We start from the raw sequence: 13,345 nt of genomic DNA, 5'->3' as shown, positions 1-13,345 counted from the left end.
CATACACAGGTGCAATAACTTAAGATATTCTCTATGGTGCAGCGTTTAAGGTCACCAGCAATTTTTAATTCAGTTGTTGTTTCCTGAGAAGTCTTGGGTAGATCTCTGCTGGACCCTTTTGACCAGTGCTGCAATGTGAGCACCCCATGTCAGGTCCTTTTTTATGGCAACACCCAGAAACTTAGTGTCACTTGCTCCACTCGGTCTCCATTGATAAGCAAGGGCTAGATATCTGATCTGTTCCTTCTATAGTCCACTATAAGCTTCTTGGTCTTACTGGTGTTGAAGACCAAGTTATTGTCTCCACACCACAAAAGCAACCGGTCCACCTCATCTCGGTAGGCAGACTCATCCCGCCTGGAGATGAGTCCCACCACTTCCATCTTCCATCAAACCTTTTTATTTTATTTTATTTTGCTGCAAGCCAGCTAACTGGTTCAAAAGCAGAAGGCTCCTTTACACAATAAACTCCAAAAGCAATGACATCCTATTTAATTAAGAATGCTGCTCAGACTTTCACAAACTTGGGCATTCACTGCAAATAAGATCTAACTTAACTAATAAAAAATGTAAACTATTTATCATATATATTCATGGATAAGCCAAGAATTTTAGACTCACAATACAACCCCAAAACTGGGTTTGCCTTATACATGGATGGGCTTATCCACAAGTATATATGGTAATACTCTTTTAAAATACCCTTATATATCTGTAGATGTCAGTTGTGAAAATTGAAAATGATATTTGTTCTGGAAAAGAACATTCATTGATACAAAACATGCAACAAATGAAGTCCTTCAGTATATATTGGGAAAAAACATACAAAAATTTCAAGGATCCACCGGTAGCACATTTTAATGGTATTTTAGTTAAAAATCCAAGGACTAGTTTATTTGTGGATGGGCTTATTCATACTAGTAAAACTACTTGATTAAAACCTGTGCATTCCATCTAGGCACTTAGTGGGCTGAAAAAAGCAGTTGATAATTAGAGGATTTAAAAATTAGCTAAACATTTATTGTCATTCCACAGCTATCTGTTAGAACAGGGGTCACCAACCTTTTGGACCTCAGGGACCACCAAACTCATAATTTTAAATCCTGCAGACCACTAATATGAATTTTGACTGATGGTGGCTTGCTCACGTTGGTGGGAAAGTCTGTCCCATATTCCAGAGCTGCAGTAGTCACAGGACTGGCCCTTTGGTTATCCCAGAGGAGGTGCTCCTCCACCCGGGTGCACCGGCCTGCCATGGACTAGAGGAACTGCTCTGGGAGGAACAAAGGGCCAGCCCTGTGACTACTGCAGCTTTGGAATATGGGACCGACTTTTCCACCAATGTCAGCAAGCCACCCCTGGGCAGATTTCCCTCCCCCACCATTGGTCTTACCTTCCAGTTCCAGCTCGCGTGGCTCTACTCAAGGTAAGGTTTGTGCTCGGCCGAAGGGTGAGGGCCAGCAGGTGGTCAGGCCATGTGGGCAGCACAGCCTTGTGTTCCCATTCAGCCTGGATTAATTGCTTTGGGGGGCGGAATTTCTCTGAGGACCACCAAAATTTTTTTGCGGACTACCAGTGGTCCCTGGCGACTACTGTGTCAGAAGCCACAATGACGTGACATACTTTAGTATTTTTAAGCCTCAGCAATTTTAAGATGTATGGACTTCAGCTGCTGGGGAATCCTGGTAGTCCACACATTTTAAAATTGCTGAAGTTGAGAAACACTGATGTACATGAAGTCATTATGAAAATATGCAAGTTACATCATGTCTGTCCCTTCTGAAGCCTTGGCCTATGTACCATCATTGCCCCTTGCCCTCCTATGGATGCCCATAAATCCTGAAGTTACTCCTGCCACCAACTCATTTCTTCAAAAGCTGAAGACACTTTTTTCAGTCCTTGCATTCATGCCCAATCTGAAAGTGAAAGATTTTCTCTATCTTGCCCTTCCCCAACCTCATCCCCATCCATCAGCATTCTTATGATATTATTTGGATGAAAAAATGGAACACATTACCTCTGAATCTCTTGGGAAATCCAAAGCTTTTGAGTGCTCTGGATTTGGAATGTCAGGATAGAAGACTTCTTTAATCCTTTCAAAATAAAGGTAGCAATGTTAAATTATGAACTGCCATCAAAATGAGACATGTTTTCCCCCTCCTGTTTTTTCATGTAGGGCTGGGAGAAACTCAAGATTTCCAAAGATGGGTCTTGAGCAGTGGGCATTTATAGAGATTTTTGAAGGATCCTTGTTACTCCCTAAACTTGGTTGTTTTCTTGCAGATGTTTCATTACCCAAACTAGGTAATTTCATCAGTGCAGCACTTACGTTACATGGTTGATTATTTCATCAGTGCAGCACTTACGTTACATGGTTGATTACACAATCAAACATCTGCAAGAAAACAACTCAGAAATCACCCCTCATTTCATCCCTGAGCTACAAACATTCTCCTTTATTGATAGAACGGGGGTTTTTCTTCATATTCTCAAACCTTAAATTCAAAGAAGCTTTGAATGAACTTCAGGAGTGGCTGCCCTTCCAAAAGAATACTTAAGAGAGATTTATTCTAGCATCAGCCAACTGGCCATTCTGAGTCTGGCTATATCAACATCCTCAACAAAGTTGCTACACAAATTCCAGTGACATCTCCCAAAATCTTGCCCAGTGAAATGCAATTCTAGGAGCCCAAGAGATTTAGTGTGTGCCCGGAGACTGCTATGCTTTATCAATAAATCTTCACCTATATGGAACATAAAGCTTATATACCATCTGGAGTATATCAAATAGATTAATGCAAGAACATATGCCAGAATCTGTTTCTCTTTGTAGAAGAAAAAGAAAATTAAGATGGCTGGATGCCAAAGTTACCATTCTCTCTTCCGGTAGCAGAGAATCCCGGTTACAACTGCCAACACAAGAACCACAGACACCGGGATAATTATGGCAATGATCAATCCCAAAGCTGAAAAGTACAAGAGAGAAACGCCAATAAGACAGCAATATTTCAGTTAGTCAACAACTTCCATCAAGCCTATGGGACAATTTCCTAGAGCAAGGGAAGCCGTTTTCACCCTCCGGAGGCTCAAGGAAAGCCTCCGGAGCCCGGGGAAGGCAAAAATGACTCCCACCCTGCCGTGGTGCAGGAGGCCAAATAGGCCATGCCCACCATGGCCACGCCCACCCAGCAACCGGGCAGAGAATCCGTTGCTAAAATTTTTGAAGCCCACCCCTGTCTTTAACAAATATTGAAACTCAGTCTAATGCTTGCTACGGACTACATACAATTTGTTCTAACAACTCATGACAATGCCTAAGTGCAGAACAAATTTTGAATTTTCTCATTACTTACCATTTTCCTTTGTAACCACATTCAAGGTATTAACAGGTCCAGATCCTGCAGCTGTATAGGCTCTAAAAGTCAGGTGGTAACTGGTTTTCCCTTGAAGGCCTGATACTGTCAAGACATCTTGATTTAGATCGGTAACGTTAATTTCTGTGTGGCATCATTGCAAGAGAAAAGGGGGAGAAGAAAAAGAATTAGAAAGGGAATGTCACAAACCAACAAAAGGCATTTATAAAAACAGGTCTGTGTTGTGAACTGCTCAAATTTTTATTTCATCAGATGGGTGCCCATAATTTTTTTTATAAATATATACACAACGTGGGGTCCTTGGTGCTCTCTGAGCTTGGTTGTTTTCTTGTAGAAGTTTCATTACACAACTAGATAACAACCTAGAGCAGAATGGAGCCTATTAAATGGCTGGTATTATTGTGTGTTGTTGCTGGGTTGGGGAGGGTGTCTATTATTTTATTTCTTTTATATTGTGTTTTTATTTCCTGTAAGCTGCCTTGAGTCACCAAGAGCAAGTAGGCTGCAATATAAATTTTTCAAATAAATAAACAAACATCATTACATCATAACTATCAATCACCATCATCATGCACTGATATTAGCTAGTTGGCTAATGAACTGTCTGCAAGAAAACCAAGTTCATAGATTACCAAAGACCCCCACAATTCAATCCTGCACTACAAAAAATCTGTTCCATAAATACATAAAGGATACCTGTAGAAATATACTAAAAATTGGAGCCTAATTGTGGGTTACACAAGATATAAATTCATCTGAATTCAACTGAAAATTTTGTCTAGACTGGTTTTCAAATCCTGTGACTCCTGAAAGAGAATTACTGAATGGCCTACTCTCCATTTTAACTGCAGATCAAGCTGCATCCACATACTGTAGTTAATGCACACATAATACAAAAACGATCTTTAAGGAATCACGCATAATGACATCCAAGTTTGCTTGCCTTTTCATGAAGACATTAGTAGCATGCCAGGGAATGCAAAGAAATGGCAAAGAAATGAAAGCTGAGCAAATTAAATGATCTGATTTGGGAACTAGTAGAAATAAGGGCTGTTGTCAGACTGATACACACTTTCCCCTATATTCTGCTTCGCTCACAACTTGACAAAGAATAGGGGCGATGGGGGTGGAATGGGGTGCAAAGATGGAGGGAATGGCATCCAAGCATTGTTGGTTCTCAATGACACTCTGAACAGATGTCCCAGCATGGTTGGCTGATTCCCATAACAAAATGAACAGAAGTGATTGATGGACATAAGGGACTGTGGATGGTCAGTGGGGAAAGGGGGAATAAATTATGCTTGCTTTTGCATGGGAAGCCCAGAACTGGTTTTGCTTCTTCTGTGCCAATGTGGTTTATTCAGTAAAGTTTACACTCTTGGTAAGACTTGAAATTCTTGAACTAGAAAACCTTGAATTACGCCGCCTTCGGTCTGACTTAAGCATGGTATATAAAATCATACATTGCAATGTCCTACCCGTCAATGAATACTTCAGCTTCAACCATAACAACACAAGAGCACACAATAGATACAAACTCAAAGTAAACCGCACCAAACTTGATTGCAGGAAATACGACTTCAGCAATAGAGTGGTCAATGTCTGGAATACTCTACCCGACTCTGTAGTCTCTTCCCCAAACCCCAAAAACTTTAACCTTAGACTGTCTACTATTGACCTCACCCTTTCCTAAGAGGTCTGTAGGGGCGTGCATAAGCGCACCAACGTGCCTACCGTCCCTGTCCTATTGTTTCTCTTATTCTTTTATTTTTCTTATATGTACCCATTTCATGTATCCACAACTATGTATACACTTATACTTACTATCTTGTAAACAATTGGTAAATCAAATAAATAAATAAAAATAAATAAATAAAAATAACGTCCCAGGAATTTCTTTTTCTGGATTCACCAACTGGATGTTGACAGATGTGTAATATAATGTCTCAGGAGAAAACTCCTTTTCAATCATATATTCGATAAAGGAGAATATTTATTCCACTAGAATATAATTCTAAACCACTAGAATATAAATTGAGAGAAAACCCCACTTCCTACTAACACTGAAGATGTTATGCAGTTTGGATAATGAGATGTGTTCAAAAAAAACCCCATCAAGCTCAGAGAACACCAAGGACACCACTAATCATATATTTCAAACTCTTCAGCCTTGGTTTTCAACTCTTTCTTCTTCATTGGTCAGCATTCCACAACTAATCACGATGTTCAATTTTCAATAGACTGTTTGGAAATCCTGTAAGACTTTTGACTAGAATGATTTCTAAAACTTCTGACAACTTTGCAGTTTTCTACAAGCTCGATATTTCCAGTCAAATGTCGACCAGCAGCCAGTTTACAATAAAAATAAATAAATGCATTATCACCAGAACATAAAATTCTCCTGGTTAATTTTAGGACAAAAATATTCAGGAAATAATGAAAGGATGGGGAAAGGTCCCTTAGCATTATTAATTCAACTAGTGAAGATTTTTTGCTTCACAAGTTTAATTAATAATGCTAAGGGCCTTTTCTGCTTAATTGAGTTGTGAAGAATGCAGAAACTGTGTTAGTTGGAGGAAACCAAACCCCATTGCAACAGATTGTGGATGTGATACCATAAACAGCAGATCATAAAACTCCTCCTTCCATTTCCCTATCTATGCCATGACCATGTTCCAGTAATCTTTTTTTTAGTGCTGTTTCATGGCATCAAGAGGGCTGAATCCCATCTAGGCACCCACCTATACTTGCCTAACCCTAACACATCACATGGAAAGGAGACCAATTGGTGCTTGTTTCTCCCATCAGCTGGGGACACTTGAAAGTAAAGGAAACAAAATCAGAGAAATCCATCCATCACTTTCCTGAATTCACCCCACATTACAACTATGATGAAAGCACCATGGCACAGAGCTTTGTCCTTAAGCAGAATTTGGCTATTCCCACAAAGCTATAGCTGACCATTGCTGTGAGGTAGGCAGCATTATACGGGAAGTGAAAACTCTTTCAAATCAGGCATTAGGAAGACTTCCCATGGGCAAATAAAATAGAAATAAATTTCATGAAGAAAGACTATGAAGCTATTTTTTAATTATTGGGGGGTTATAAATCAGAAACAGAGATCCATCAATATTTTGATCATCTTTAAAAATGTTTTATTCTTTTAGATTATTATATTACTTTCGCTTATATTAGTTTGTTCTCTCCCAACCATACACATGTATTTTCGCACCTTGAATGTTTTATTACAGAACAACAGAGTTAGAAGGGACCTTGGAGGTTTTCCAGCCCAACCCCCTGCTCAAACAGGAAACCTTATATCATTTCAGTCAAATGGTTGTCCAATCTCTTCTGAACAACCCATTGTGTTGGATCATCCACACCTTCTGGAGGCAGGTCATTCTACTGATTAATTGTTCTAACTGTCAGGAAATTTCTCCTTAGTTCCAAATTGCTTTTCTCCTTGATTAGTTTCCATCCGTTGTTTCTCAATGGATTCAGTTTATTACAGTCATAGACCAGAGACCATTATTTCTTGTCCTGCCCTCAGGCGCTTTGGAGAATAGGTTGACCCCCTCTTCTTTGTGGCAACCCCTGAGATATTGGATTACTGCTATCATGTCACCTTGGTCCTTTTCATGAAACTAGACATACCCAATTCCAGCAACCGTTCTTCATATTAGGGGCCTTCAGTCCCCTAATCATCTTGGTTGATCTTCTCTGCACTTTTTCTAGAGTCTTAACATCTTTTTATATCATGGCAACCAAAAATGGATGCAATATTCCAAGTGTGGTCTTACCAAGTCATTATAACGTGATATTAACACTTGATGTGATCTTGATTCCATGCCTCTATTAATACAGCCTAGGACTGCATTGGCTTTTTTGGCAGCTGCAGCACACTGCTGGCTCATATTCAAGTGATCTTCCACTAGGATCCCAGATCCCTCTCCCTTATGATAACCAAGGATTGACAGGGCCTTAATCTTTCAACTAATTTAATTGTTCTCTGCTTGGCTGAAGACAGGCGGTTTATTCAATATTTTCCTTTGAAAAGCACAGTGATTTGCAACATTGACCAAACCACATTTTTCCCATTCTCTATTCCTAGATAGGTAGACCATAGGTCTTCCACCATTACATTTCATAAAATTTTCTTCCCAATCTTTCAGGTCCAACAGATTCCACATTCCAAAGCTTAACTTCAACCCTCAACAATCTCATAAAATTTGCTGAAAGTCTTAAGGTTGGGAAACTTTGCCGTTGTTCAATTCATCTTCTAGCAATGGCTCAAGGAAAATCTTCTCACCGAATCTGAGTAATTGCTATCCCATGTTTGTTTCCAAACTTTGGTTTAGATCCCAAATTCCTTATTGCAGGCTGTGTAAAAAACAACTTTTTCCTTCAATGTATTTGATCCCTGGAACACCATCTTTTGTATCATTTCTGATCACCATGGAAGTTGACACCAATAATTACTTCCTGTGTACTAGCACTTTCAGATGTTGTCTCTGATCTGTACCAATTATTAATACAACAACAACAAAAATACAAACATTTGTTGTTTAAGGATATTTAATGGTGAATGCAGAAAATGCAGTAATTTTGTGGCATTTGAACAAACATGAATGCCTATGCTGTTAACAGAATTATGCATAAAACTGGATATTCATGGTGCAGCCTAGATGTAACAGGAACTTTGGGAAATCTGGAGTATGGCCACATGGAAGTAATTTCCTGAAATTAGCATTTTTGACAGTAGAAGCTTGATGAAAATTGTTTTTTTTTTTCTGAAGTTAGAATCTCTTCCCCAGTACTTGAACTAGGAAGGCTGGGACATTTTTCCAGATGAACATTTATGTTCTTTCTTTCCAATATTGTATCACAGCTTTTAATTGCTGCTAGATCTTTGCATCATTCATGAAGATGCACAGGATTCTATACCTTGACTTTAGATCTCTGAAAGTCCTATAAGAAACAGTCTGGTTCTATTACAGTAACAACTGTTTTCTTTCTGGCAACTGATTTATCGTAGAGAATTGAATGGCTGACCACAACATTTCATGACTTTGTGCTGCTGGTACATCTTGGAAACCTTGGATCACTTTTCCTCATTCATAGATTTGATTCACATCCTTCATATCCAGCTTGTTGAGTATATAGATCACGTCCACAAAGTTTTTGCAGCTTGTGGAATTTAGTTAGTTTTATCCTAACTTTTGAGATAAGTAGCCAAGGATTAGAGTCAACTTGGCCAATGGAAGTCTTCACCTCATCCAATTTCCTAAACATCATATATTGCAGCGTGGCATGCTATGCTATGCCAATATCTTCACAAATGAAATGTTCTTGTCAACTCATAAAATATTTCTAAGGGGATACTCAATTGGAAGAGGGAATGCATGGAGGAGTAGAAGAAATCGAATCATCATTTTCACAACAATGTTTAGTTTTATGAATGGACATTGCTTCCTGGTTAACCCATCTGCTTGTAAATTCCTTATGGGCTTTAATTTAACTTTTACTTTATTGACACTATTAATGTTTTAATAGGCCTATGATGCTGGGAGTATTAAATAAATTGGCAAAAACAATATCATACCAATTCTGTCCCACCGGATTCTATCTTTAGTAGAATAACCATTTCAGCAGCTTAGGTAGACTGATGAAAGTAGCAATGGATGAACAGTAGCATTTTATTTTATTTTCTATTAAATTAGGGGTAATTTTTACAGAAATGAATTTGAATTTGTTGCTATTGTTTACTGCTTTGAAGATAGTATGATTAATTGCTCACAGCTGTTCTCTCTCTCCCCCTCCCCCTCTCTCTCAAAAATAGATTTTATTTTCTGGACAAAGGTAAGGGTCAGAAAGTTATTATTGTAAAGATTGAAGCTGCCCTCGGTTCTCACACCAGAGAAAGCAGTTTAGTAAACAAAAATCGATGGCGGAAAGATTCAGGGTCAAGAAAAGATCAGCCAATAGTTAGTTAACCCAAAAAGGAGAAAGGAGAAACAGATGTGTAGATTTGTATAGATTTATGGGGCAGATTTTGTCAATGAAGAATTTCTTCATATCTGTTCTCAATAATGTTAGATTTGTGTATAGAATTAAAGAGATGGTTTTCTCAACTTTCATGGATGTTCCTGATGTGAACTTAAAATTGGTCTAAGCAGCTTTGACTGTTTGAAGATTAATTCAAATGTACAGGTAGTCCCCAAGTTACAACAGTTCATTTAATGATCGTTCGAAGTTACAACAGCACTGAAAATGGTGACATGCGGCCATTTTTCACACTTACAACCGTTGCAGCATTCCCATGGTCACGTGATCAAAATTTGGACGCAACTGGTTCATATTTATGACGACTGCAGTGTCCCAGGGTCATTTGATCACCTTTTTGCAACCTTCTGACAAGCAAAGTCAAGGGGGAAGCCAGATTTATTTAACGATTGGATACTAACTTAAAAACTGCAGTGATTCACTGAACAACCGTGGTGAGAAAGATCGTAAAATGGGACAAATTCACTTGCTTAGTGTCAGAAATGTGGGGCTCAATTGTGGTCATAAGATAAGGACTATCTGTATTTAGATGCCTATGATTATTTCTGTATGTTATGAGTTTAACAGAAAATAAACTATCAGCAATCATCACCTCATACACTCCAACTATTCCTATCCAGGTATATAGGAACATTTGCCATTATTATTTTTTTGGCGAGGGGGGAGGGAACAGAGGCAGTTAGGATTGGGGTGGGCTGCTGGAGTTTCGCAGGGGTTCGGAAGATCCCCTAGCTAAGATTCTGCACAGTTCGGAGAACCCCCAAATCCAACTCCTGGCTAGCTCTGCCCACCCCCTCCCCTCCGCTCCCCTCCCAGGAGTCTCCAAGCAGCCAGTTTTGGATGCAAGTTAAGTGCAGGGCGCGCACAGAGGCTTAGGGAGGGCAAAAACAGGCCTCCTGGAAGTTCAGGAAGGCTGGAAATGGGCCTGTTTCCATCTTCCAGAGAGCCTCCGGAGCTTGGGGAGGCCGTTTTCACCCTCCCAGAGGCTCGAGGAAAGCCTCTGGAACCCAGGGAGGGCAAAAACGGCCCTCCTTGCCATGGTGCAGGAGGCCGATTAGGGCACACCCACCATGGCTACGCCCACCCGACAATGGGACAGAGGGTTAACCCATTGCTAAAATTTTTGAAGCCTACCCCTGGTTAGAAGGCCATCTGTCTAAGGGAGGATCAGCTAAAGAAAAAATATATTAAAACTCTAAAAACCTGGCAGCAAATCTTGGAGGCCTTCCAAAGCCTTGCAAATAATAATGCCAGCAATTCTGCATGCCTTTCCCACCACACCAGTATATTGCCACAATGAGGAAATTGGGGAAGTGAAGGAATGAACTGGGTAATCACAAAGGAAATGAGAAGCAGGATGAGGCAAAAGTCCCTCCAACAGAAAGCATAGAGGCAAAGCTATCAAAGGTGATTTACAGGCCTGTGACAGAATTTCCCCATTCATGGAAATAATGGTACCAAAGGCAGAGAGATGTCAGAATTGCAAGCCTTCAATAGAGAGGCTATGTTGCTTTACTAGTGAAATATATATAGTACCTTGATCTGGAAAACTTGGCAGTATAAAATTGGGACATTTAAAGACATAAGGCTTTGTTTAGCAGAATTCACATTTCATTTCTTATGTTGCTCCTCAAAGAAATTAATTACTGTATATTTTGAGGATAAGTCTCTTGGACACCTGGACTCTATAAAATCCACCAGACTCAGCTTATGTCCTGTGAAGATCAGGATGTTGACTTTGTCTCTTTCCCAAAAGCTCTCCTTGACTTGTCTTTTGGACACAGAACATGGAGTAGTGCCTTCTTGCTGTCTACTGCACAGAGAGTTGTAAAGAAGGCTCTTCGAAGACAACAAGGGGGAAAAAAGAGAAACAGAAAATGGGTTCCTCTAGGCCAGGGGTGTCAAAGTGGATTTCTTCGAGGGCCGGATCAGCATTGTAGTTTTCCTCCATGGGATGGTGGGGGAGGGGAGAGAGTGGGGGAGAGATGGGAAATGGGCCGCGCGGCTCCCGTATGGCCTGTTTTCGGCCTCCCCAGCCTCCAGCAGCACTTTTTTGGCCAAAAATGGGCCACAAGGAGGCCCCAAAAGGCCCCTGCGAAGCCCATTTTCAGCCTCCCCAGCCTCCAGCCTCTGCTGGCCAAAAACAGGCCTCACGGAGGCCGAGGAGGCCAAAAATGGGGAGCCCTGCGCAGCTTGTTTTGGCCAGCGGAGGCACCACGGGCCGGTCCTTTGATATTTCCAGGCCAGCCCTGTAGGCCAGATTTAAGTACCCGTGGGCTGGATCCAGCCCATGGGTCTTTAGTTTGACACCCCTGCTCTAGGCAGAGGAAAGATAGAAAGCCATTCTTTTGTCTCCCCCTCGCTTCAATTTTTCTTTTCAAATGGTTTACAAAGTCTACAGAGCCATGGATTGCAAAGAATCAATCCTTATACGTATATAACAGATTCAGGAGCAATGAATGATTCATTTATATGTTTTTTTGAGCACTCTAAAGGCACACGGTAATATCAGTCATCTCCAATGAGTCCACATCAACAATATTCTCTTCTCAGGTAGGACTCAAAATCCAATTCAAGAGCAAAGGTTCCTTTTGGTTCTTCATTTTTCTTGTTCCTCCATGGAAGCTGAATGAGATTCTGAAAATATTTATTTATTTATTTAAATTTGTCAGAGTATATTCATGAACTGGAATAGAGCATGGTAACAAGGTCAGCCAATGAATAGGCATAGCAACAATGAGGACTGTTTGGAAACTGAAACTAGAAGTAGCCTAGATTAAGCTCTGCAGCTCTGAAGTTATGTTAAGCTCTGAGTCTATCTATTGAAAATGAAACTGCTTCTCTCCTCTGCTGTGTCTTGCTTGCCTGCTGAACTAATGTGAAACTGATGTTTGTTTCTGAAAAGCTGAGTAGCTGTTCTGCTCTGAACCTGTAACATGTCAGCTTCTGTTTGAGTTTGCTCCATGTTGGAGAAATCTACAACTGGTATTGCAAAATTTACTTTATATTTTTATAAAGAAGTTAAATGAAGCCTCAGCAATCTGTGTTTACTTTTCTGGCACTGAATTTGCGCTGCAATACTCTGAACAAAATTGCCTATTTCTTAACCGCTCATCTCCCTCAGAGAGAGATTCTGGGCTATATGTATATTAATACATTATTAAGATATATTAAGATGTTATCACTATATATATATTATTTATATTTAGTATTAAAATTGATTTAAGATTTTAAAAAATTTAAATCGGAAAACATTATAAAATGTCAAAAAGGTAAAAAAAATAATCCAAGATGGGCATTCAGTAATAGTTAATTAAGTGGGGGAGGGGTTCTCATGGGGCCAACAAGTCCTATGGTTGCGTGGTCCTCTATGCCCCCCATGCAAGGCTGCAGAGCCACGTTTTGACCCCTTTGAGGAAGGCTAGGAGAGTGGAGGTCCATCTCACCTCTGGGGGCAAGATGTTCCATAATGCGGGGGCAATGCCAAAGAAACTCTCTTCCTAGACCTCACCAGTTGAACTTCTTTGACTAATGGGATCCACAGCATCCCTTCCCTGCCTGATCGAAAGGGGAATTCCTTAGGCAGTTTGGCCCTATACCATGTAGGGCTGTATAGGTGATATCCAAAATTTTGAATTGGTCCCACAAGCAAACTGGAACCCAATGTAGTTCATGGAGAAAAAGGTGTTATATGTGCCCATCTTTGGGCATCCAAGTATGGCTCACGTGGCCACATTCTGTACCAGATGAAGCTTCCAAATACTTTTCAATGATAGCTCCATGTAGAGCATGTTGCAATAGTCCACTTGGGACATAACCAGGGCATGACTGGCTGAACGGACAGCCTCCCTATCAATGAAGGAGCATAACTGGTGCACAATGAGGAGTTGGGGAAAGGCCCTTCTGGC

The 13,345-nt window shown here is 40.3% G+C and overlaps 1 protein-coding gene across 4 annotated transcripts in view; it reads right to left on the bottom strand.

Moving 5' to 3' along the window:
- The window catches only part of LIFR (LIF receptor subunit alpha), a 112,834-nt gene that overhangs the window by 3,992 nt on the left and 95,497 nt on the right, over nt 1-13,345 (bottom strand). For all 4 annotated transcript variants that reach the window (XM_087958497.1, XM_087958495.1, XM_026666418.2 and 1 more), the window contains exons 17-19: nt 3,354-3,497; nt 2,873-2,966; nt 2,018-2,093 (exon numbers count right to left, since the gene is read on the bottom strand). In XM_087958497.1, the coding sequence (XP_087814623.1) occupies nt 2,018-2,093; nt 2,873-2,966; nt 3,354-3,497 (314 nt within the window). The remainder of the gene's footprint in view (nt 1-2,017; nt 2,094-2,872; nt 2,967-3,353; nt 3,498-13,345) is intronic.

The sequence above is a fragment of the Notechis scutatus genome, chromosome 2 (genome assembly GCF_049901735.1).
Source record: "Notechis scutatus isolate UNSWTSFEM ecotype Mainland chromosome 2, rNotScu1.2, whole genome shotgun sequence".
Taxonomy (NCBI): Eukaryota; Metazoa; Chordata; class Lepidosauria; order Squamata; family Elapidae; genus Notechis; species Notechis scutatus.
The sequence above is the reverse complement of the archived record's forward strand: the minus strand, read 5'-3'. Positions and strand labels throughout refer to the sequence as shown.